The sequence below is a fragment of the Callorhinchus milii genome, unplaced genomic scaffold (assembly GCF_018977255.1).
Source record: "Callorhinchus milii isolate IMCB2004 unplaced genomic scaffold, IMCB_Cmil_1.0 Scaffold16, whole genome shotgun sequence".
Taxonomy (NCBI): Eukaryota; Metazoa; Chordata; class Chondrichthyes; order Chimaeriformes; family Callorhinchidae; genus Callorhinchus; species Callorhinchus milii.
The window spans coordinates 6,254,758-6,281,334 of NW_024704757.1; the positions used below are offsets into that span (position 1 = coordinate 6,254,758).

General features: G+C 40.1%; 1 protein-coding gene across 2 annotated transcripts in view; it reads right to left on the reverse strand.

Moving 5' to 3' along the window:
• The window catches only part of mad1l1 (mitotic arrest deficient 1 like 1), a 337,784-nt gene that overhangs the window by 114,597 nt on the left and 196,610 nt on the right, over window positions 1-26,577 (reverse strand). For both annotated transcript variants that reach the window (XM_007905757.2, XM_007905759.2), the window contains exon 17: window positions 2,527-2,717. In XM_007905757.2, coding sequence (XP_007903948.1) covers window positions 2,527-2,717 — 191 coding nt within the window. The remainder of the gene's footprint in view (window positions 1-2,526; window positions 2,718-26,577) is intronic.

The window sequence follows — 26,577 nt, forward strand, 5'->3', positions numbered from 1 at the left end:
AAAAGGATGGTCCTTATCCATATTTTGTGATCTGTTTGTGGTTAAAATGAAGTATGTTGTAAGATCATTTACCCTCATAGCTCTGTGATTTTTTTAAAAAAGTGATGACATTTGGGCAACATGCACATGGGTTCCCCAGTGGCAGTGCGTAAGCTGTATGAAGCATCACCGTGCTCGCTTGAGAGGAGAGGACACCCACATCCTGCACCTCTGACCCGCTGACATCGCTTCTGTCAGCACCTATAAAAGGCGGCAGAAGAAGACACTACCAGATGTGTATGTGCCGATTCTGATCAATGGTGAGTTCAAAGTGCCCAGATCTAAAACCATTAGCCAGTCTCCAGCAGCAGGTTTACATTAGGTGAGAAACTGCACCAATGAGTTACTAGGATTGAAAGTAACAGGAGGTTATGGAAAAATTCAATCAAACAATCACGCCAGCTTTACTTCACTTGTTTATAGAGAACGTAATCAGTTCTCCTTATCAAGGGTCACAGCATCTGGTCAACGACATGTAAATTAAACCATTGTGTTTCTCTTTAAAGTACTGCCATCTGCTAATCCAGTAATGGATCCATTGCAACTCTGCCAAATTGTTGCATTTAAGAGGCTGCAACAACCACCCTCATTTAAACTGCCCCAATAAATTAAGTAGGTCTCCATTAAAATATTTAGGGAATGAACCTGCCTCAGTAAATGCTCTCTATAATCGGTTTTAATGCAATAAGGAGCAAAGTCATCCCAGATTTTCCCCTGGCACAGCCACCTTCCATTTAATGGTTTTCCAGATCCCAGTTTAAGCGATAATTTCTTTAGCATTGTTACAAAGAGCCAGTAGAATAGCTGCATGAATGAATCCTGTCTATTTTGCTACCAGAAGTCATCTGTATTATATAAGCATAATTATAATCCTGTGTGGACATTCATATGCATACGGAGCTGGATGTGAGTTAGCGCTGAATTCACTTGGTTAAAACTACAAAAGGCAAAGATCCCAGAACCACATCATTGTTGCCGTATGGATAGAATGATAAGATTCTTTCACAGGGCAAACTAATTAGTGGCATTCTAAAAGACGCTGGGTTTAAATTGCTGGCAAGCTCATTAAACGTTTCCCAGTGGATGTGCTCCCGTTGACTGAGGCAAAATAATTATCCTGCTGTTCACCAAGTTACAAAGTTGACATCTGAATAATACTGCGTGGAAATATTGAGGATAAGCAGCGATAGAAAAACTTATATTAGTTTGACAAAAATCGAGGCTAATAATTCACAGTCTTCTTCCTGTGTACAGTGAACGTGAACTAACCAATCCTTCTCCATTGTACAATAAAATGCCAATTTGCAAAACTTTGTTCAGCAAAGCGTGGGACAATTTAAACTACAATCCTTTACTTGAGCGTTTTAATATTTCAAATTGTGGTGCAGGGTCCATTTAGATGGGGCAATTGCAGGCAGGACAATGCCAGCAAGTGTCCACACGGTGGGGTGAGAGGAGCTGAGAAGCAGAAGCTTAGCACACAGTTTAATTGTGACAGACGGAGATTTGGCAGTGGTTGCTGGAGTTTCAATTACATTTCTCCAAATTGCCCAGATTCAAATTTAAATGGGATTAGCACAAAGATTATACAGCTGTGACAGTCCAGCAGTGGCACAGGAGCAGCCAGAAAGGTAGGGGGATGTAGGGGTTGGTGGGGGGTGTAGGATTGATTCCCCAACACTGCCAACTTCCCAGTATCAGGCACACTGCTGAGAGGAGGCCTGCGTTTGGCAATGGTAAAAGAGGTTCAAAAAACAGAGGGTATCTTATCCATAGGTTGCAAGTTGAGCGGGTAACATGAGTTGTATTAGATGGATGTAGAAGAACAGCTTGTGTGTCACCCTCTTATTTCAACCTTGAACGATTTTTCATCTAAAATCCTTAATGGCAATAACTCTTACCCATTTTCTCCAGCGTAGGTGAATCTGCCCTGCAAGACTTTAAAAAGCCATAAAGACCACAGAACAAACCTAATGTTATTCGGATTTAGGTCTCGCAATTATGTTGGCAATTGCCCGACAACTGAGGTAGAACAGGACTGGTGGGATAACGGAGATCAATATCAGAGAAAGGTTTGAAATCATCAGGAGCTCCCAGTGGAGTATCTGAAGATTTGCTGATGATTAACTCATTGAGTATACCGGCCAGGAATCCATGAAGCTCATCAGAACCACGACTGCTGGATTAGAATGACAAGCAGTTTCAGGACTATAGCAGGAACCATCTCGCCAAGATGTGAGCAGCTGTACTGACCGCTAGGTCACTTAAGATGGTCTAAAGATCAATACACTGAGAATCATGAATACGGAGTCTGGAATAGAAATTAAATCCAGAATTGGCAGTAGCCTCCGTGAAGCGAAGGAGAAAAGGCCGCCATTATGGACAACTGATAAAAACGCATTAGAAGGACCAAGGAAATCCATCTTGATAATCAAATAGTTACTCTTCAGCTGAAGTCATGTTCTTCCCTCTCTGTCCCCATCTTACCTTGAACATCAGAGAGTCGTCCTGCTGTTCTGCATACATTGACGTCAGCCTGTACTGGTTCTCTGTTGTCACATCAATCTGATAACCCGTCAGGGTATAGCAGACGGCCCGGAATTCCTGAATCTTCTTATGAAAAATCTCCTTCAGCCGCTGGTTCTTCAGCTCTGCACTGTCCACTTGTTTCCGCAGTTCTGAATATAAAACACGGCACATTAATTCAAGTCTTGTACATCTGGCTTGAATGAATTTCTGGTGCCTTCCATCATTATCTACATTGATCTCGTACTTCTGTAACCTAGAGCTGTATTACGGTATGTAAGATATGATAGAAAATGGTACTTTGCAATTGGTGTCAGTGATATCTGGAATTGTCACTTCAATTACTGTCAGTGTCACACACTGAGCGGGACAATTCTGCAGTAGAATATTCAGATTATTTTTGATCTTCATTGTACCAGAATTCTAAACTAGAAATTGTCCATTCACCCGAAAGAAAAAGTTATGACACAACTTTTATGAAAGAACATTAAAGAAATAAAACTCATCCAGTAGTCAGCCCCTAAGACATTAAAAATCTGTCCACGTCAATATTTGAGCACGGAGGATGAGGCCGCCAGTGGATCACAGGTGGTTTGGAGTGTGGATCAGGGATTCTAATTAAAACAAGGAACAACTGGAGGAATCTGTCGACAACAGGGTTGTGGGCCAGCTCAGGCAGCTGCGAAAGTATTTGCTTCATAACGCTTGCATTTGATATAACATCCATAAAATTAAAACATCTAAAGCCCTTCACAGCTAATTTGATGGAGCATTAATGTGCCAGGCACACTCTACATTGCAAACCACTCAGTTCCCTATCTTGACCACCTTGCTGAGAGTGACCAGTGGGCAGAGCTTCTCAGACATAGTTCCCTGATACCTAAAGATGATAATTTGAGCTGAAAAGAGTTGGCCTGAAGGAAAATCATGTGCATTTCTAGTAGATATTATGTATCTTTATAATTTTAATAGTTTATTATTATATCTTTAGAAGCTCGGCAGTAGACCATCAGATGAACAGATCAGCTAGGAGCAGAGCCTCTGAGAGCAAATCATCTGGCTTGTTCCTTCACCCATGAATTTATATGTGCATCGAGTACTGCAAGTACGTATATAAATATAAATGCACTTTCCTCAATTGCTCTGCCCATATTTGGAAAAAAATTACACACATGTTTCGCCCACAAAATATACAGTCAATTCACTTCACAGTGTATCCTGTGAAGCGCTTTGAGACGTCTTGTGATAAGGCGCTGTACCAAATGCAGGGATTATTAGTAGTAGTATTAACACTTCACCAGGTATTCTGTGGGAGTACAATCACAGGCCTGTGTCAGTATTAACTGCAGGGCTGTATTTCACCAGGGTCCTCATCTCATTAAGGAAGCTGCACATGATTAATCTGCTTGCCAGAAGCACTGTTTCACTGGTTTACAATATCATGTCAGCAATGATGGGCAATCTGACAACATTTTCCAAACTTGTCAACAAATTGAGAAACACTCAAATGTGACAGAAAATGCAGCCTTTTGTGTTTGTATCTATCACGTCAGTTAAGGAAGTCAGATTAGGTGGATTTATATAAAATATGAACAATTTCCTTACTGGAAAATAGTTTTTCTTTTTAAAAGAAAAGCGACTTTGTGGCTGGTCTTCATGAACAAAATGATCATCACAGCAAATCCTCGAGTGAGATTGCAATAAAACCCAACAGACTGAGCCTGGCTGGAGGTGGGGGGGGAAGGGGGTGAAATGGCAGGATGGAGTGAGTGATTTAAACCCCATCTTTTACTTTGTTCTTTACTGTCATGCAACTGAGGAAGATTGATGCCATTTTCACATGATTGATAGCTTGTACAATACTTGCGTTTATGATATCCTAATGCTATGAGGGTGCGCAGATAAGCTAGAGTTCTTCTGCCAAAGACACATACATCAGAGGTCAGTTTACAGAGGACAATTAGATTGAAATAAAGTAAACCAGATGTGGCAGGACAAGAGGGGACAGATGCAAAGCTATGGTTAACACCAAAGGGTTCTACACAGAGGGTGATCACCAGATGAGATGGCAAAGGTCACCTGGAGAGGGGTTAGATGACGTAAAGGCAATGGTCTCATTTAAGAAACAGCTTGATGCTGCAATGTATTGGTGGTCTGGAAGGTTTAGATTACAGCAACAACAAAATTACATTTGTATAACGCTTTTCACGTCGGGAGGATGTCCCAAAGCGCTTCACAGAACACACTGTAAAGTGAATTGACTGTATATTTGTGGGCGAATGCAGCAGCCAATTGCGCACAGCAAGGTCCCACAAACAGTCGTAGATTGAAAATGACCAATTTATTATTGTTTTTGGTTTTGGAGGGATTATTATTAGGTGTGTGGAGTAAGGAAACTTGCCCAAGGTTTCGCCCTCTGCCTGGAATTGAACTCAGGTCTCTCGCTTGCAAAGTGAGTGCTCTAACCACTGAGCTACAGGACTCCACAAGATCTGAGTTGAGGGTAGGGGAGGGTGGAGGGCGGGGGGTAGGGGGAGGTGGAGGATGATCGAAGGCACGATCGAAGAGGATTAAATTGTTTAAGAGCCTTCTTCATCCAAACCTCTCTTCGGATCCCTTTCCGCCGAATGGAGCCCCCAAATTTTTTACAGCTATTCATGAAGGGCATTTGGAATTAAAAAAACTACTCTTGTTATGCACACAGACACTTGCTGAAAGCACATTTATACCAAAGAACATTCAACTAATTGACCTTAAGTAGCTTATCTCAGTACAATAACACACAAGATGTGTTTCACATGCTAATCGATGCAGTTTGAGATGGTTCAGTTACTGCAGATGAGACCACCTGATCAGAGCTACTGTCAAGCATGCGGAACCCAGTGCATCTGGTCGATAGTGTAAATTGGGTAACTGCAATTACATTAGAAATAATGAGTACTGAAAGAAAGCATTACTCACCAGCATTCAGCACAGTGATTCAATAGTTAATCAATCTGATGTCCAGACCTTCTAAATTTTTAACACATCTCATTACAGTAAATATTTTAGCCTTTATTAGCTTCTCTCCTGTAAAGAGACTTTTCATCTTGACCCTTTGCTCTGTCGCATGCATTTCTTTCTGCTAAACAGCCCTGCTGCCATCTCTAAATGGTACATTTCCTGCTACATTTCCATCAGTTTCAGAAGCTAGTTACCAATGTGAACCTGGATGTTTTGTAAGCCATTTTTACTGTTGCATCTGTACCCAAGTGGGCTGGCGCTATTAAGATGAAAAGGTGCAGCATAACTGGAATAATACCGGAATGCTCAGATGTATAGGCTTAAGAGAGGGGTCATTACGGCCATGTTCAAACTGGGGCTTACGACAGCACATGTTGCTAATCTGAGTGTTTGTCTCAGAGTGAGTGGTCGACAGGTGTGAAGACTCCGCTAAGCTGGGCTATAGCACTTTTAAAACTTCCCGAAATATTCCCTGTAACGGCAAATGCCTCGCAAACATCTGAATCTGTCCCGTCTGCCAGCGCTCTTTCTGAACGAACGAATGCGATATGCCCACTGGGCATATCTGTTGAACTAAAGAAACGCTATTTATGAGCTAAATTGGGCATTTTACAAGAAATCACAACTTTACATCCTGTTGAGACGTGTGCAGGGGCATCCTGGGATGTTTTCGGAAGCAGGTCCCTGTGGGAAAACATGTTCAACAAATCATGGCTCTCACTCAGCAAGTGAGTCCTTCCAGCTGCAGAGATTTTGACCCAACCTTCACTCAGGTTCGAAATCTGAACTGCGCCTCCTTACACAAGCTCAGAACTCGTGGCCAACTCGATCACTTCTACACTTTACTTAACCTTTCACCTGTTTAATTTCTGTGAATTTCCTATGAATGCCTTATATCGTTGAGAGGCAATGCACTTCCAGCTTGCAGTTTCAGTTTCTACTGGCCATTCGCACAAATGCACTTAGAACAGGAATAAAAAGAGAGACAGAGAGAAAGAGAAAGAGAGAAGGCTGAAAATCTACAGCAGCTCAATCAGCATCTGAGGGAGAAAGACAAGTAAAGATTCTGGGGAGAACCCAGTCTGATAAAGGGTCATATCTGAAACAATAATTTGTGAACTCTGTTGCTGGTTGACCTGCTGTGCATTTCTAGCTTTTTCTGGCTTTAAGTTATATTTCAAGCATCTGCTTTTTCTCTATTGGATCCTGCATTAAACCAAGTTTCCTGCTGGAGGGTCATGTTTCGCTCACTACACTTTAGAGTATATTCTGTGAAGCGCTTTGAGACGCCTCGAAGATGTGATAAGGCGCTGTATCAAATGCAAGGATTATTATTAGGAGGATCATTAAACATCTGCGCTTATTTCTTAACAGCAAAATTATTCAGATCAATAAGCAAATAAATCCAAGCAATAGTAATTAGATAAAATTGAACTGCAGTTTCAAAGTCAAGATGAGAAATGCAGCATCCACATTTTTAACAAGTTAAAATTAAAGAATCATTTTATATTAGTCAAGTTGAAATTTTGAATAATCACTCATTTCTAAAGATTTCTTCTGGGGAAAAAATAATCTTTTCTCAAGGACATAATGGTTTTAACAGCCGCAAATTAATTAGGATTTAATTTTTCATAATGGCTAGTTACAGAAATGAAAATTGGACCCAAATGAATGGTAATTATGTTATATTTCTGATAAGTATCTTAACACCATCAACTCTGCAAACATTTAAATCTTCTTAAGTAAATAATCTGTTTGCAAAAAACATGTTGTGACCTATATTGGGTAATCAACATTAGCACAAATTCCTAATTATTACTATATTCTGTGCCTTTTAAAGTACTGCTTGCATACTCCTTCCCGACTGGAGTGTAGTGGTTAGTGCACTTGCCTCGCAAGCGAGAGGACCTGGTGGGGCAAAATCTTAAGCAAGAAATGGTACGACACAGTCACTAACGCTCTTCTAAGTCTAGATGATGATGCTTTTAAAGGAAGAACACAGACACAGCTTGACGCTGAAACGAACCAACGCTGTACATAACCTGGCATTGCTTGAAGCTGAAAATAGGTGACAAAACCTCATTGACCTCAGTGACCACAACGAGCACGGTTATCCAAATTTTAAAAGCTTAGTACGATTATAAAAACAAAACTACGAGAGAATTATCAACTTTAACATCCATTTGGTCTCTTTGCTGTTGAGTATTCGTCACACAGTGAATGTTGCTGGCACCATGATTAACAGGAAGCTAGCACAAAAGAGTAATTCGATGTATGAACATAGCTGAAGCCAAAGAGCCGTGTTGTTCATGATCTCTCTTAAGGTTCATTGCCCCCCCTCCACCACTCCCCCTTCTGCCGCATGGTTATTTCTCATAACACCAATAAAATTCAGTGATGCCATGAGCAGCAGCAGCTACTGAATGTGTTGCAGTTGGAAACATAAGAAAGAGTGATGTTGCATCTAGATAAATATAATAAAATGATCTGATATGAGTAGTGCTGTAGTATTAGTATTTAATTACAACATATTTTAGATAGGGGAGCTATGAAAACATCAAGCACAAATATGACCAGACTGAAGTATCTCTCTCCTGTGCATGTACACAAACACATACACACTCCTCTGTCTTGTGCATCTACTCTTCATCTACTAAAGCTTTACCAACCGGGCTGCTCCCTCCACCCGGTGTGCAATGGCCCTCCTCCCTTGCCCGCCACCCCTCTTGACTCCAGCTCCCAGTTTGGGTGCTAACCCTTCACTGATCCAGAGCTTTGGGACTTCCTCCCAACATGAAAGACGCTATATAAATGCAAATTGGTGTTGTTCTCACTCACGCACCCAAACCCACCCACACACACACTTTTCTATCACTTGCTTAATAATCCCTCCAAAAAAACAAAAACAATAATAAATTGGTCATTTTCAATCTACAACTGTTTGTGGGACACTGCTGTGCGCAATTGGCTGCCGCGTTCACCCACAAATATAGTCAATTCACTTTACAGTATATTCTGTGAAGCGCTTTGGGGCGTCTAAAAAAAAGACGTGATAAACGCTATATCAAATGCAAGGATTATTATTATTATTATATGGGTACGTACACACTTCTTCCAGAACAGCAGTGACTTTAAATGATATGTTGCGAAAGCTCCAATCCTCCTACTTTGTACATAGAAGCAGCGAAAGTTAAGCATCAACACCTGTGTATTATTTACTGCTGTAATCTAATCAAAGGGAATGGGAGGAACCAAATCACAAGCAAGTCGAGAGCAATCCACAATCAACCACTAATCACTGAGATTACACTGATGTCTTAAAATCATGCTTTGACATTAACACAAACCCTTCATTGCTGGGACTCTTTTAGTTGGCTTGTTTTCTCAGTTGGGGAATAGTGCACGGCACCAGGAGGGAGAAAAGCTATTAAATCAAAATCCACGGAAAGAGAATCCGATCAAAAATTAATTTAGTAAAAAACAGTGAATAGGAGGTGTAATATGGCCAATAAATACCATCACTTCTCACTATCTATGCTCACACTCCCCACATAATATGTATGATGTTGAAACTGAAACATGCATTGGTGCTAACAAACATAAACACATTACGAAAAATAGCAGCAGTGTGAATGTTTTGATTATTGGCAGGTTCACAACTGTGCTGGAGCCAGAAACCCCTTCCCTCATCGTTCAGATAATAGTCAAAGCCACAGAGGCCCAGTCACCAGCTGCAACCAAACCCCTCATGCTCTCCACTCAGTTGTGAGGTCAATGTGTGGGGAAGAACTGATTGCAAAAGTTTTATGAATGGTGTCCACTCCACTTCCAGAGACCAGTCGACAATGAACACACTTGTGCTTATTATCTATTATTATTATATAATTATTATATGATTATATAATTATTATTATCTTCGATCATGCCATCGGTCACCCCCCTTCCTCTCCCTTCTCCCTCTCCGACTCTAGCTCGGGTCTGAAATGCTGTACACTGTCCAGCGCCTTGGGACATTCTCCTGATGTGAAAGTCGCTATACAAATGTAATCTTGTTGTTGTTATCCCCTCAAATGATGGATTAATCAAAAAATCATTGTTCATTAACACACTTCATACACTGTCATACCCTTCACTCCAATATTTGTGTGAGTGTCAAAGGGAGAGCAAGGTTAATGCAAATCACTTTGTCTCTTAACATATTCAGGCAACAGGAATCGTTAACAATGGATGTAGAATTTTCAACAAACAAACTTGTGATATGGTATGTCGACTTCAGTGACACTTGGTTGTCAGAAGACTAAATGTTTTTCTCAATGGCTATTCTATCTGACATGCTTCCTGGAGCACTGTCAGTCAGTGACAGAGAAGGGCAAATTTAGGACTATCCTAACATGATCTCAAGGACCTGCAAAGAGCTTATTCTTCTATCATATCACAGAAACAGAATCAAAGTCATAGCAATCACTTCTGTTTGTGAGGAAGTCAACGTTTGCCCTTCTCTCATATTAGGCTTGGCACCTGATGAACTTTAAAGATATTTCATTGTGGTTTCGATACTGACAGTCTGTAAGTCTGGGAGCAGCAAGTATCATCTCCATCACTTGGAAATCAATACAATGCAAAACCAAAGCCAAATGTAAGCATTCCCCTCACAGTGGACGTCCCTAGCATTTCTCACAGTTCTTGCCCAATGTTACAATCAACAATAATCCTTGCATTTGATGTAGCGTTCATCAAGTCATCAAAACGTGTCAAAGCACTTCACATAAAGTACAGGGATTGTGTATTTGTAGGTGAATTAGCTAACAGGTTGACTCAAACAGTTTACCTCATAGCCAGTGTCAATTTAAGGTACTTTTGAGAATGAGATAAATAATAATAAATAATTAGACAGATTCAACTTATAAAACAGAAAAGCACCAAAGATACCAAACCAAAGACACGTTATTTGTTTGGAAGCAGAGCGCCACTTTGAAAAACAATCAAAACCTGCAATTCTTTTCCAGTTCCTAATCTGACAATGTAGTTCAAATCATGCAAGCTCTTTTGCTCTTTAGCTTGCTCGTGACGACAACTGTGACAAATAGACAGCTCAAGGCACTCCGTAGGACTCTTACTAACATTTGTGGCATTCTCGCTGTATACATTCAGCGTGAAAACAATCCGAATAAGGAGAGTTTATATGGTATCAATTTGGCAGAAGGTTATAAAATTCCACTTCCCCTGCCAGACTGTCAAGAACCCACCCATTCAGCGGCTACTACTGCTGTTGTAATTACACCCCTATCATCACCTCTGATTAGTTTGGAATCCCCATTTCCTCTGTGTTACTCACAGATCTTTGTTTCCATTGGAATATTTGAGTCAGGATCATGTTAAAAACAAAACAATCCCTCAGACTCTCCAAATCCAGGGCACACTGCCAAACTCAATGTACAAACCCAATACTGACGCTAGCATTCAAGGCTATACACAATGGCCATTTTTTGTGTCTGATGTATAAATTAAGTTGGCCATATATAGAAAATACTGTACTTTCCTCTGAGAATCTGCTGGTCTGCAGAAGAGCAAAAAAAAGGTAAAACCATCAAACTGATTGCAGTTCAAATTGGTTTTTTTCTTCCTCAAAGAATCCAAGTCTCCATGTATTTTTGTCCATATTTAGTAAAAATATTGTGACTATTTTCAATCTCAATTAAAAATTCAGTCCCACAGACAGAGACAGATGGACAAGGACCTTGAAGTTGGCAGAATCCCAGCACACAAGAATTCCTCATTGACTGGCATTATTATTTCACCCTTTAAAGGGCAGAGTTTTCATAAAAATGTTTTTGGCAAGCGTTTAACTCATTTGCTTGACGAATGCGTACCATGATTAAATAGCACATCACTAGTACAATGTTCTTCACCCTCCTCGGAAACAAAGGCATATCCCAAGATTGCTCATCTTTCACCTAACTAAAATAACCCCACAAAGAGCTTTCAGTGGGCATCCAGGGCCAAGAATCCCCAAAAGAGCAGCCATTAATACATGGCAAAGACATGCAGGGGAAATCCAACCACCCCCAGAGCAAAGGTTGAGAGACGTGGACAAATTCTTGAGGAATGCACTTCCTCTCGGTTGACTAGGTAGCTATCTTTGATTGGATTTTAAGCAACAAATTTCAAGAAAACCTAATTTGTCCAGTGACCTCGGAAAGGGAGCAAATATTGCACTGAAGAACAGCCTTAAGTAACAGAGAGGTTTCTGATGACGTTAAAATGGACCCAAGCAGGGTCAATGCCTTCAGAGGAGATGCTGTAAGGATAGAAAATTGAATGGAAAATAAAATTTAAAAATAGGTTTTTCATCTTTTAAACCAACTAAACTGGCCTCATTCAGCGGCATCGTTAACGACCACACTGCAAACACACAAGATGACTTAAAAATGAAACTTCGTACTAGCTTCAAGCCACATTGCACCCATGTGAGTGCATCTTAATTGGGCAAACTGAGCTTTCACTCACAAGTGGCTGACTCTCATTATCACTGGGAGAATACAACACAGAATCTTTCATTTCATCATTATGACCATTAATACTTCTTTGCCATCAATTCGGTGTTCTGCAGAGGAAAATGAAATAACTGTTGCGGTTCAATAAAGTTTCAGCAACACTTTATATTACTTTTTTAAAATTGAGTTTAAAACAACAAATGTTGCTCCATCCTTGTGGCCTAATGGGTAAAGATGGCAAGAGGCCCTGTGGACTGCAACTGTCTGCATTTTGTTGATCTCAGTTAGGGCATCGGTGGGGCACTCAATGATCTGGATCAAGGAAATCGGCCAGGTTTCCTGATCCCTACCCAGGGAGTCTCTGGTGCAAGGCACATGTTTTCAGAGGTTGGGATGAGCCCAACAACAACAACAACAACAAAATTAAGTTTGTAAAGTGCCTTTCACATCGGGAGGACGTCCCAAATCAAAGGATTGGACCTGGTTCTGACACCTGTGGACAATCACTGTCAAGACTCGCACAGTTGGTGTCAGTCTAGCTCAGTTGGTATCACTCTTACCTCTGAGTTAAAGGTTGTGGGTTCAAACTCCATGTTGGAACTTTGAACTCATATAGTCTAGGCTGACATTCCAATGCAGTCCTGCTGTGTCAGAGGTCCTTAAGATAAGAGGTTAAACCAAGGTCCCTTCCGCCTGTTCAGGTAGATGTTAAAAACCCCCTGGCACTATTTGAAAAGACAAGAGAGTTTCTCAAGGTGTCCTGGCCAACAATCCTCCAGAAAATATTGGTCATTCACTTCAATGTCATTTGTGGGACTTTGCTGTGAGCAAAATGACCACTGTATTTACCTACAAAATACAATACTTTTTGTGAAGCTCTTTGAAATGCCCTCCTGACATGAAAGGTTCCGTATCAACTGCAAAAATTATTGTTTATTATTATGAATAATGACCACTTGGGCAAGCACTACCCTCGAACTGCAGCTTGGGAAAAGTCAAAATTCCTTCAGGAGTTTTATGTAGATGAAAACTCAGAACAAATGTGAAAATCAATCACAAATTTACAACCTACAAAATGTAAACCATGATTAAGAGCCTTGGGGAGGTAATTAAAATAGTCTACATGCTTCTTTTTGGCATTACAGCATCTTGAAAACTAAAATCAGACTGCTCCTTCAATAATCTAGCAAGTCTGCTTCTTTAGATGAGGACATACTAGAATCATAATCAATTGGTTATGCAGATCATATAAACCATAAAACAAAATCTTTCCCTCCTACTTTCTCAGGAATTCTTCTTTGCCTTATTTGTCCGCTAGTCAATGGGGACTCTGGTGACCTGCACAGACTACCTGCTGGCAATGAATGGCCACGGTTCCCCATCCATGGCTTCAGTTCTCTCTTCTTTGATGACTTAACTATTGAGCTACTATTTCATTCAATTCCTCATTCAAAATCTGCTCATACAACAAGAACAACTTGCACTTATACGGCACCCTCCACATGGGGTAGCATCCCGGAGTGCTTGACAGATGCTGAGACTGACACTGAGCCAGTGGGGAGAGGGAGGGGGAAGGTGACCATAAGCACGATCAAAAAGGAAGGTCTTTAGGCAAGATTTGAAAGTGGGAAGGGAGGGGGCAAGGGATTAAGGGAGAGAGTTCCAGAGTTTCGGGGTAGTGGCTGAAGGCACGGCTACCGATGGTAGAACAGAGGGGAAGAGGGACAAACAGGAGACCGGAGCTAGCTGGGCGGAGGCAGCGGGTGGGGGAGTGGGTAATATGGCTTCAGAATTTATTAGAATTCAGAATTCATAACGGTGAAACAGGACACATCTGGATTATGCAGGTACCTACTTGGTATGGTATGGCTACAGCTGTTAATTTGAGATATGAAATAAAACGGCAGGGCTGTGATGTTCAGCAACAGCACGTCTTCAAATTAAACATCTGCTGGAAAAGGCACAATCTTTATTTATAATTTCTTCATAGGACTTCAGGGTAAAACTAAAACCCAGCACTTCGATACAATCTGTCTTCAGCAAAGAGCATGGTGTAATCTCAAAAGAGCCCACTTAACGAGGATTTCAGTTTACAAGTCAATCAAGCTGCACAAAGACGGGTTGGTTTGCAGTGCGCTAACTGCAAAAATAAGCAACGAAAGGCTTTTCTTTAAGCACACTGTACGAGAAAGATTGAAGCTGGAAACATGTAAACTGGACAGCGAATGTTAATGCAGTATTTGAACATTAAAAAAAAACTCATTAGCGAGATGTAAGGCTGTTCAATCAACAATGCTTGAGGCACAGGACATTTTTTAAAGCACAAATTTACAACAAAGAACTAATTACACTTCACAAGAGCTGCAAAACAGGGCCACCCTCTCAGTCCCATTAAGACAGTGAGATTGTTCATCATATCGCAGTCTAGCAGTTTGTATCATTCTATAGAAACTTGTTAAACACTGACTGCTTAAAACTTGAAAGCTGAAAACAATCTGTGAAACAAATATTTCACAAAGGAAAACGTTTCATGACAAACATATTTGTAATATTCCATATCAAGTTTTTTTTTAAATATAAAAAAAACCTTCTGTTTTCACAAAGAGATAAGAGACCACTGTTCAAATGAAAAGCTTATTGATTACAGGAAGTGTTTCTAAGATCCTGAAGTGGTTAGTGGGCAAACAGACACACACGGCCCTGGTAAAGTGTTTGAGGGTCCACCTGGTTTGATTCCTGATCTGTCATGCTGAGATCAGGTGGGCTGACCGTGATAGTACAATTGGTCTTCCTAGCTTTACCAAGTATAATACTGCTCAGCTTGAGTGAAACCCAGACATTTGTTGAATGTAAACAGCGTGATTGATTAATGGACTGAAGAACACTCATGACTGGAAACTGTCACTAGTCTAAGTCAAGTCTAAGTACGAAAGAAAGAATAGCAGTGGAGAACAGAGTGATTCTGTTGGTAGTACTCATACCTCCGAATCGGAAGGTTATGCGTTAAAGCCCCATGCTGGGATTTTGAGTTCATGACTAGCTTGACACTCTAATGCTGTGGGAGCAGAAGAGATGCACGAGCATTTCTGAGTAATTAGTTCCAAACCAAAAACAGTGAAGGCTTAGAAAACAACTGACCTACTTGGCCTCTGAGTCAGAGATGATCAGGTGTATGACCAGGTTGAGAGGGTGGGAAGAAACCCCAAAAGATGAAAAAATTACTTTTTTTGTATTTTTTGAAGAGTAAGGGAAAATAGACTAAGAATATTCCTGTAGAGTCCTGTGGTGAGAGCATTTGCCTCGCAGGTGAGAGGACCTGGGTTTGATTCCTGGTGAAAATGTTGGGCAAGTTTCCTTCCTCCACACGCCTCTATTTACCTAGGAGTAAATAGGAATCTGGTTGTTAGTTGATTGTCGGATCGCTTTTTCGGGGGTAATAATCCCTTCAGAGAAAAATGATAATAATTTGGTCACTCAATCCACGACTGTTTGTGAAACACTACTGTGCACAATTAGCTGCCGCGTTTCGCCCACAAAATACACAGTCAATTCACTTTACAGTGTATTTTGTGAAGCGCTTTGAGATGTCTTGAAGCCCTGATAAGGCGCTATGTCAAATGCAAGGATTATTATTATTACCATATAAGAATAAGTGTCATCTGTTCGCTCGTTCATTCACTGCTGTTATTTGACTTACTGTTTCCATTTTTCTGTGTACTTGCATATTTGTTACTGACAAATGGAACTCTGTCACTTTGCACAAGCAATTGGAATTGAAATTTTCTTCTGTCTTCAATTCATCACTTATGGAATAGCGAAAAGCTCATAGAAAAGAGTAATACTATACCAAATTACTTTACATTTCAAAAGCAGCCCAACACTTGTTGAAGTGCAAAGCACATCACTGCATTCATTAACTGGAGACAAGCAGCATGGCATAGGGGAGAACTAGAGTCAAGAGAGAAAAGAAAGTAATAATGATAATCCTTGCATTTGATATAACGCCTTATCAAGTCTTTAAGACTCCTCAAAGCACTTCATAGAATATCCTCTAAATTGAATTGACTGCATATTTTGTAGGTGAAATGCGACAGCCAATTGTGCACAGCAGTGCCCCAAAAACGGTTGTCGATTGAGTGACCAAATCATTTTTAAAAACAGTTTTTTTAAAAAAGGGATTATTATCCCCAGAAAAGTGATCCGCCAATCGAGTAACAACCGGGTTCCTACTTCCTGCTAAATAAATAGAGCCATGTGGAGGAAGGAAACTTGCCTAACATTTCACCCCGCACGAGAATCAAATCCAATTCCTCTCTCTTACGAGGCGAGTGCTGTAATCTATGTAACAGCAGAAGATAAAGGAGGAAAGTGGAATACTCTGAACATTACAGAGATGGGATCTTCTCTTTCCTCTCTATGAAGAACTGGTCAGTCAGCATCAGTTACAGCAAGTGGTTCCGCAGGGAATCCCACAGATCTGCCTTCTTCTGACCTGGGTGTCAATCAAAAGGCATGCAAGCCAAGAACACCCAGCGCCAGCCAAGCATGACTTGGCTGTGCAAATTGTCAAGTGTTGCAATCTTTAAGGTCTTTACTGCATTCACTAGCAAATTGAGGACTTTATTGTGTCTAAAGCACAATTCTACATTGTGTTTTGCAGCTAGTAAAACACTTTCAAATGTCACTGTCTCCTGAGATAGCCATTTAAAGAATTAAACAAATAAAGGGAAACAAAAAAACCTGTATTGTTTCTCAGATGTGAACCGCTGGCAGAGTGGAAGCATTCGGATCACCTCTGCCCAGTGGTGACTGAGGCAGAAATCATTGTTCCTCTGTGCTTTCATTTAACAACTAACTGCAAAGTGCACAGCAACACGACTGCAGAAAATGATTTCAGAATGTCTGGAATTATTTGACACTTGGTTCACTTTAAAACCCCAAACCCATTAATATTACACATTAATGTAATCTCTTTAAGGCAGAATTAGTAGCTGGGTATGAGTCATACAGACGGGTGCTCTGTAGTGGCATTTGAAATATGTCCTTCATAATGTGGCTTTCTCTATCAAGTTCTCAAATATTTAAAATCTTAAAAAGACATTTCAATGAGCCTTTTAAATATTACCCAGATGAAACAATTCTACAGTTTTTAAACAACAGCATTTGATTTCGCTCTGCATCTGTGTGAAGACAACTTTCAGCAAGTTTAGCCTCAGATGTTCAAAACATTACTGTCCTGAGCGTTGTATGCAACTGACATGAAACCTCTCTGGGGTTGGATGGGAAAACACATAAGGGTGAGCTAAAGGCTACTTACCAGAGCCACCAGTACGGAGTAGCATGCTATGAGAGTGCCCAAGAAGTAGAAAATCAACCAAATAAATTGGAGAACTTTGAAACAAATGGTATCATGTGCCTTTTGATTTGCTACTGGTGCAGCAGCATGATGACTTTTTAATACATATATACATATATATATAGATCCTCGTTGTTTCTGTTATTTGGTAGAATTGCATGTGACACAATTTCAATCCAGTCTACGCCAACCAATAAATGGAATTTTGTCACTTTGAACAGGAAAGATATCATTTTAGATAGGTCTGAAACTTTCTTCTGTTGCCTTTGATTTGTCACTTAGAACAAGGCAAAAGGCTCACAAGAAACAGCAATACTCATCTACTTTACACTTCAAAGCAGTTGGATCCCATCCACTGCTCTGAATAAAGTCAAAAACAAATTTTAAAAAAAGCACACACAAAAAATCAAACCTTCCCAACTTTTTACTTGTCTTTTTTCTGCGCTAGTATGTCAAGTGTTCAGAATGAAACTGATCAAAGTATGGAGTAAGTTTAACTCTTGCTTGATCAACAATAACTTGCATTTATATAGCGTCCCTCACTCAGGGTAGGGTCCCAGAACACTTGACAATGACGGAGCATGACGCCGAACTGGGGGGAGGGGGAGGTGACCGTAGGCACGGTGGAAGAGGAAGGTCTTCAGGCACGATCTGAAGATGGGGAAGGAAGGGGCAAGGCAGGGGAATATAGAAAGAGTGTTCCAGAGTTTTAGGGGATAGCGGCTGAAAGCGCAGCCACCGATGGTAGAACGGAGGATACGAGGGACATGGAGGAGGCCAGAGCTAGTCGAGCGGAGGCAGCAAGTAGTGGGTTGGGGAGTAAGCAGGTCAGAGAGGTAGGGAGGTGCCAGGGTGTGAAGGGATTTGAAAACAAGTGTGAGGATCTTGAAATTGATCTTTTTGACAATAGGGAGCCAGTGGAGCCTGGCTAGAACTGTTGTGTTGGGGGTACGTACGGGTTTATTTAAGGTTATTTAAAATAAATAAATTGGTCATATTTTTCATTGATTTTGTAAGAGTTGAGGTGTCTGGTTAGAAAAGAATTCCGAAAGTCCATCTAACTGCAGCTAGAACTTTAGTTTCCACAAATTAACTTTTGCTTTTAGTATTATAATACTATAATGGCAAAAAATATTATAATAATTATAATGGCAATAATCCTTGCACCTTACATGGCACCTATTACATTAAAATAACTCAAGAAATATGCAATTAAACAAAGCTAAAATATATATTCTGCCAAATATTGGCTTTGTTGAAATAGATTCAGAAAAATTAAAGAGAACATTGAAATTAGAAAGAAATATATATAACTATTTAAACAAAACAATTCTAATAAGCAGAGGCATCAAGAGAGATTGAGGAACAAATTAGGATATACAATTAAAACACAGTATGACATTGAATAATATTAGTTTTAATATCCCATCAACCTTTTTACTAATAAGAGCCATGAATCATACTAAATGCTGATGTTAAATTTTATAACAATCTGATCAGTGGGCAAGATGAGAACAGGCGCAACTGAGATTCCCGAGTCAAACAGTTCACTAACCCTCACTGACTGAGCTCACATGGGAAGAAATAAGACACTTGGGTAAAGGTCTTTACTGCCACAAAATACAGTCACCTCAATTCACAATAAAACCTATGAAGGACTTTTGAGATGTCCTCCTGTTGTGAAGGCAAGATCAAATGCAAAGATTATTTTGTAGCTAGTTTATCATCCCCTAAGGAGGACAGTCACTAGTTGGTCATTTGACATCTGACAAGATGAGGAGAAATAATAATAATAATAATCCTTGCATATGATATAGTGCTTTTCATGTCTTCTAGACGTCTCAAAAGGCTTCACAGAATATGCTGTAAAGTGAATAGACTGTATATTTGTGGGAGAAACGCGGCAGCCAATTGTGCACAGCAGTGTCCCACAAACAGCCATGGATTGAAAATGACCAATTTATTATTGGTTTTGTTTTGGAGGGATTATTATCAGGCGTGTGGAATAAGGAAACTTGCCCAAGGTTTCGCCCTGCCTAGAATTGAACCCAGGTGTCTCGCTTGCAAGGCGAGTGCTCTAACCACTGAGCTACAGGACTCCACTTTTGAGATAAATGGATTTTTTAAAATACTGCAATGCTTCTGATTAGGAGACAGAAATGCCACCCCCTTCCCTCCCCACACACACACTAGTTTCTCCCTCTTTTGTCATCTCCCATCCTTTCTATCCTTATCCATAATCTGGGTGAGATTAGGTCTGATCTAACATATTCACAAATTGGACTTGCTGAGTTAATTGTACATTGTGCTTATGATGCTGTTTCCCGCTGGTGATTTGCTCACTGGCCTTTGTGTGAGATCCACGGCATTCACAAACCAGAGTTCACAATTAACACAACAAATCTGGTTTGAGTCTATTGGAAATTAGGCTGTAGTGGTGCTGAATTAGTATATATGCAGCCTTTTGCTGTGGATTCACATCTGCTGGGATCAACACAGGCTTTATTCAAATCACATTTGATTCTAAGAAAGAAGAAACTACAAATAAATTTCAGAAGCCTACATTTTTTTTACATAATAGAATAACCAGAACAGAATGAGGAATAGGGTAGGTTTTTTTTAATGATTGTATCAACTCAGCTGTTTCATACAACAGAATAGATCAAGCTTCTCCATAAAAATTCTGTGTACAACCCATAGATTTCTTTATAAACAAATCACTAATGCTCTAATTGATTACATTGGATTAATTGGACATTCACATGAATCAGCCATGATCTTATAAAATGGCGGAACAGGCTTGAGAGGCTGAATAGCCTACTCCTGTTTCTATGAAGGTTCACAAGAGAAGGGACCATAATGGATCAACAGAGAAAGAGAAGAAATGCTGTGATGCAGAGAGAAAGAAAGTGGTTGTGTCCTCGTCAGAGAAGTTACACCAGTCCAGAGCCTGCCCAGGCGTGAAAGGTGCTTCAGACGTCTCTCCGGTTAAGGGAGCAATATTAAAAGTCCTGGTTAGTTTTGAGCTTTACACGGGGTTACTTTGACAAACAGATACTAATTTGTCACGATTTCATAGTAGAGCAACAGGAATTATAAATCCGTTTGTATCTACAGCGGTACAATTCAATAATCCTAAATTGATGCCCAAAATATGAGGTGGCACGAGCTTTCAATTACCAATCACAGAGTCTGGCTTTAAACTGCAGCAATAAAAAATATACATTTTCCGTGCCTTGGTTGGAGAGGATTATTAAGAGAGCAGCAGGTTTGTAAATATTAATCTTGTTAAATTTATTGATGCGTTTAAAAAAAGGGAAAAAGAGGTTCCGGTGGGAGTGAATGTTCTGAACCAGGTAAAACTTGAACTTCTGCCCTTGTATATGATAAAAAGGAGAGGCTGCTACAGGTTTCAAGAACTAATCCATTTTCTATGATTTATTTATTATTCATTTTTTGACACAAGGTTCAGCCAAGCTAATTCTCAAGCTTGCCAGCTTCATTTTGAATGAAGCAAGTCTTTCAGAATGTACTTTTATTGACTTTGTCATGTATTGAACAGACTGCCTGCTTTCTGTTAAATTATTTTTTCAATCTTGTTCTACACATGGCAGTCCATTAACATTTGCTAATATGAGCAGAGACAAGCTTCCATTTTAATGAATCCGAAAACTAAGCAGATTATTCCCAATGGAGGGAAGATGTCTTTTGGTTGATGTCTATTCAAAGGGAAACCTGCAAAAATTAGTCAGTTAGACTTCAGCTAATTATCTCCCAGCCTTCACTCTACCATCATACACCGCAAACCACAATTATTGCTTGGTTTCCTCTTGCATTCAATATTGACAATTTCACAGTTAGATTTGTCCTGATTTAACCAAAAGCAAATCAGCCATACATCATTGCAATTCACAAGATCAGAGAGGTTTGGCTGAAGAAGGCCTTTTCATTCACTTGATCTCAAAATTCCCAAATATTAACCTTATCGGCTTCCCAATCCACAATCGAACAGTTTCTTCAATTCAACTGAATTCTTTGCAGTTTGAATGTAATATTGACAAACCCTAAAATGAAATTACAGTATCACTGCACAACATACAAAAGGGAGAAATTCCACCTAGGTCTAGATTTATTCTATTCCTGAAGCATTTTAGAACAGCTAGAAGTTCTTAAGAAAAAAAACTTTCAGAACTTAATTTAAGAATTCTAGACACTCTAAAATGCTGTGTAAATAGAGCAAACCTGGACTCCGTTGGAATTCCTCCCCAATACTCAATATGGAATGATATGGGATTTGCTGATTTTCTGGCCATCCAGTAAAAACATCACAAAGGTACAAAATACTATTTGCTGAAGAAATTTTACCAATGTACAGCATATGTAGGGTTCGCCTTAAAGTGTCATATACCAGCTTTACAGGATAAACTGAATTGAAATTTTCATGCACATTACCCATTCTCCTAGCATAAAGATGGACGGAGATGAAAATTCTCTTCAAGACTTTCTGCTCAGACAACAATACCACCACTTATTTTTACCCTTAGAAGAGGTTGTTTCCTCTTCTAAAATCTGCCCCAGTACACTCAATCCTTTCATCTCAAACAAGAGGATTGATTTGGAAAATCAGGTTGTTCTGCACTAGCCAATTCAGACTGTGAGATTTATAGCAATCCGCAAACGGATGGCTGACTGCAAATGTTCTAAGTGAGCACTGGAAAAGCGTCAGGTGGTTTGATGCCTCCAGCATTTCTAACAAAATGAAAAACCATAAGGAAACTAGTCACAAAAGGAATGCTTGGCAAATACTGGTAGAGAGACCGGGACTGATGCCTGGGTTGGGTGGAGACCATCATATGGTAGTTTTTTTTCACAGTATCACACTGTTTTCAATGTTGCAAACTGTAGTGATTCTGCTATGCAGGTCAGCTCTTTATTTTCGAGTCAGATTATTGTACGAGCATACAAAATGATTACTGGTTCTCCACTTTCAACAGAACCTCTAGCGCAGAGCTTCTTACCATCAACTGGTTAGAAGATTTCAAAGGCATATATTATCAGCAAACAAGTACAATGTGAAATTAACTGTGGTGTAGGATATTTATACAAATGTGGATCCCCTCAGCCTCGATTGTCACATACTGGTGTTTCGAAACACATTGATGGTATTGATGAGCTTGATTTAGTTCATTGTGGGGGGACGGGAAATAGGAGAAGGTCCATTGCTGAATTCTTAAATAACAAAGCATAGAACAATGGTGAGGTGTTAGTAGCCTGCTAGGGAAAAAAAACATTGGATAATCTTAAGACTAACAAAAGTGATGAAGAAGCCTGAAGGACATTTGTCATCACTGTTGCATCCTTCACCAGTGCTTGCCTGGGTAAAATAGTCCTCATGTCAGAAGATGGTGTGATTTCCATCGAAGTTCTGTTCCTGAGTGGATCATCAGCTTTTTACCACATGCTTTACTAGCACTGAAAAGTCATTTCGGCAACAGCTCCTGAGAAGAATAACCCTCTAGCATGCTGTACAAAATGGTCTAAATAACTGGGTATCTTGTAACGATCAGAACAAAAAATTCCTTTGAACACATTTCAGCACAAACAGAAATCAAAAGGGATAACATGAAATTGATAGAGCAATTACAATATCAAACCACTGCCAATGTTCTTTATTCCAGTTTAGAATTTAATTAAAGCAATGTGGAATCCCTACATGCAAGAAATAGTGGAGATTTAGCCCTGCAAACCACAGAAACAAAAATCAAACAAAAACTACAATTCCAATGTATTGGTCTTTAAACCAGTGAATGAGACTGCAGTTTGGTACATTTCTCAATATGTTCTTTTCTCTAATACATTAAATAGCATCACAGTCAATAGGTAAACGGACTGTGAGGTAAAGTAGGGAGCCTTATAGGCCAGCAATATGCTGTTTAATGCTGATGATGTGTTAAATTAATTTGACCTCAGGCGGTACAATTGGCCTTACTGTCACTATATTAGGAAGGTGAAAAATATCAATTCAGGGTCTCTGGTGATTATTCCTAGAAAGTGTACGTGTGGATGTAGAAGTGAACAGTTCATGGTGAATTATGTTTTCCCCATCACAATAAAACAGCCTGCCAACACCCACGGCCTAACCTCAGACAAGGAAAAAAATAGCCATTTGGGTATATGGCGCATTCTGATGAAGGGTCGTGGACCTGAAATGTTGACTCACTTTCCTTTCTTCATAGATGCTGCCTGACCTGCTGAGTGTTCCCAGCGACTTCCGTTTTTGTTTTGGGCGTGATATGGAATTGCAGCCTCTATCGTGTAACTGTGCTTCAGTGTGAGCTTAAATTCAAGGCAACATTCAATTAAATGAAACTTTTGCAGCTTTGCCTCACTACAATGGTCTCAAATGCTCTATAAAACTAATGAAGAAACTTGCTGAGAAAAGGCAGAAGTCTATAATTGGATGATACAACTCATGCAGAATGCTTCCTGCTTAAATCCTACTGTTTTCATTAACTTTTGTTTTTATTTAAAAATTGCCCATGCCGTTTTCAGGCATGGCGTAAATTATACAATCCTACGCCAGCTTGTTTGTTTTGTATTTTGAAAAGCCTGTTTCCCAGCAACCAATTTCCATGTATTTAAACAACAGGTAAATCTCTTTTTCCCCAGATAAATGAATGTTTAATACTCTGTCTACAGATAAGCTGCTTTGTAAATGACTGTTTCTTCTTTGGGACATTGGCCCTCTACAAATGAGCGGAAAGTGAAACAACCGTCATTTCTCATTACTGTGAAATCTTAAAGAGACGAGTCTCCTATGCTTACTTACTACCCCATCACCCTGTGTACAACAATCCTGGCCTAACAATCCATTCCAAATTGTTAAGATACAGTGAAGAGTAAATTTGCTGTTAGTGCTATTAGCAGATTGGGGGTGAACTGGGAAGGAGCGCTCAGTTAAAAAAACAGGTATCAGTGATCTGCTTCCAAACATGGCTATAACATGCAGATTCCATGGTGAGCGATCTTCTGTTCTCCTTCTGCTGCTGGCAGTAATTGCTGTCAATGTGAGCTGTGAGTACACTACTGAATAAACCGGATGCCCATAAGGTTAACAAAACAACCGCCTCTAATGTTTTAACCTTTAATCTGCTGAGAACACAGGGAGACCTGGGCCAAGCTCGACTGGCTGCCAAAGTCAAGAGCGGCCAACATCATGAATACTGAAAGGCAAACAGACCAGAAGTACAGGGAAACCATCAATCAATGATGGTGGCTGTGATTAATGGCGATCTTACTTAATCCCGCTATAGTTTCCAATTAGAGCAACGTTTATAAAGAGGTTTCATCTGCCATAATTTCTCACTCCAGAATAGCATGAACATGAACATGGATCCCCTCAGAAAAAGCAGATTTTAAAAGCTGCCAGTTAGCTTAAGCAGTTGAGCACTCCATTCCAAAACCAGAAGGTTGTGAAATTCAACCCCAAGGTAAGTTGTCACTCAAACTCACTTGCCTTAATTAGATGAGCGTCCTGAAGCTTTGACCTGTGTCTTTGGCTAGAGTGCTACGGGAACATAAAATATTGCATTATTTACTCGAGAGAGAGAGTGTAAACCAACATTGGCAATCAAACCTCACTGGAATTCCACTTCCTGATGGCGAGCTATGGAGCAGCATTGTTGGTGATTAGAGGATCACTGTCTCGATTCCTGACTGCCCTGGAGATCTGGTGGCTGAGTGGACAATGTGGTGCAGGGCTGGGCATGTTAAACCATCAAGATCCTTGCTTTGATTCCTGTGCTGTTTGAGTCATTTCAGCCAGGGTCACAACGAGGGTTCTGCAATCAAGGTTTTGATTATGGGGTTGGAGAAACAGATTAACGTTCCTGCTCCTAATTTCTTAGGTGTGAATCTCAGTTGAAGACACGGTCAGGCTTGGCTGAGATAATTCCTGCAGTTCAATCGCCTTTGACAATCACCACCTTCAGCACTGGATACCAAAGGTGGAAAAAATAAAATGAAGCAGAACCATCGTAACAAAGGAGTTCCTTAGCAGGCTTCAAGTCACCAATGTAACTTTCAACCATTGACACTGATGTAAAAAGTCTTCTCATATACACACACCCCCACTTCTCACACATATTGGTAATAGAGCCCGAAGATTAAAAGCAAGTTTAGAATATTTTGTTTGATCCCTGAGCCTATGAACTGAGACATGCTCTTTATTACCAGCGCTCTGAGATGCTACCTTGCGAGAAGGGCATTATATAAAGGCAAGTTGTTGTTGATTACGTACATTTCAACCTTCAAATTCTACTTATCAAATTCTACTTAACAATAGGAAAAGACAATAGTGTTTGAAAATCAATCATTTTTTTCCTCCCTTTTGATATTCATGAAACTGACATGTTAAAGAACTGTCAGATCCAGATCTGAGGCTGTCATGTCCTCAGCTCTCAGCTGATGAATTGGACTGTGGATTTAGAGCCTGTCTATCACTGCCCATGTTTTTGTGGGACAATACCTTGATAATAACCAACAGCAGGAGCCCATTGTGCAATTCAGTACTGAGTCTGTATTGAGGCTAAGCCACTCGCAAATATCCACATTAGTTTGTTTACAGACACGGCTGCCGACTTTGTAAGAAATTTTGTCAACGACAGACAGGACCACAGGAGTTGCAAGTGCTTCACAGCACGTTGACATTGTCAGTGATTGGGTAGCATTGGTAACAACAGAGAAAGAATGACAGAAAGCACTGACTCTAACAGCACAAGGTACAAGGCTCAGGATTGGCACCGGAGCTTTGATAATCAAAGACAGACAGCATTTCAAGGGCAAGAACAAATATATCTGTTACATCCTATTATAACCTCAGAACCACTCCCTCAGTGCAGAACTGATTTATCACAAGGTTCATGGCCAGCAGTCTGAATTAGCTTCGGTCCTTTTCTACTGCCACCAACCTCTGAGTGGAGACAATTGTCACTGACCTCTATAAAACACTCAGTATATGCAGAGTGACAAGATGACAATCTCCTCTCCGAAGCTACCTCCAACACAACCTGAAGCTGAAGGTCAGGAATATTGCAATCGTCCATGCTGATCAGCACCTTTTGAAGGGTGCACTCCCTGATCACCAATGGAAATGTTGGT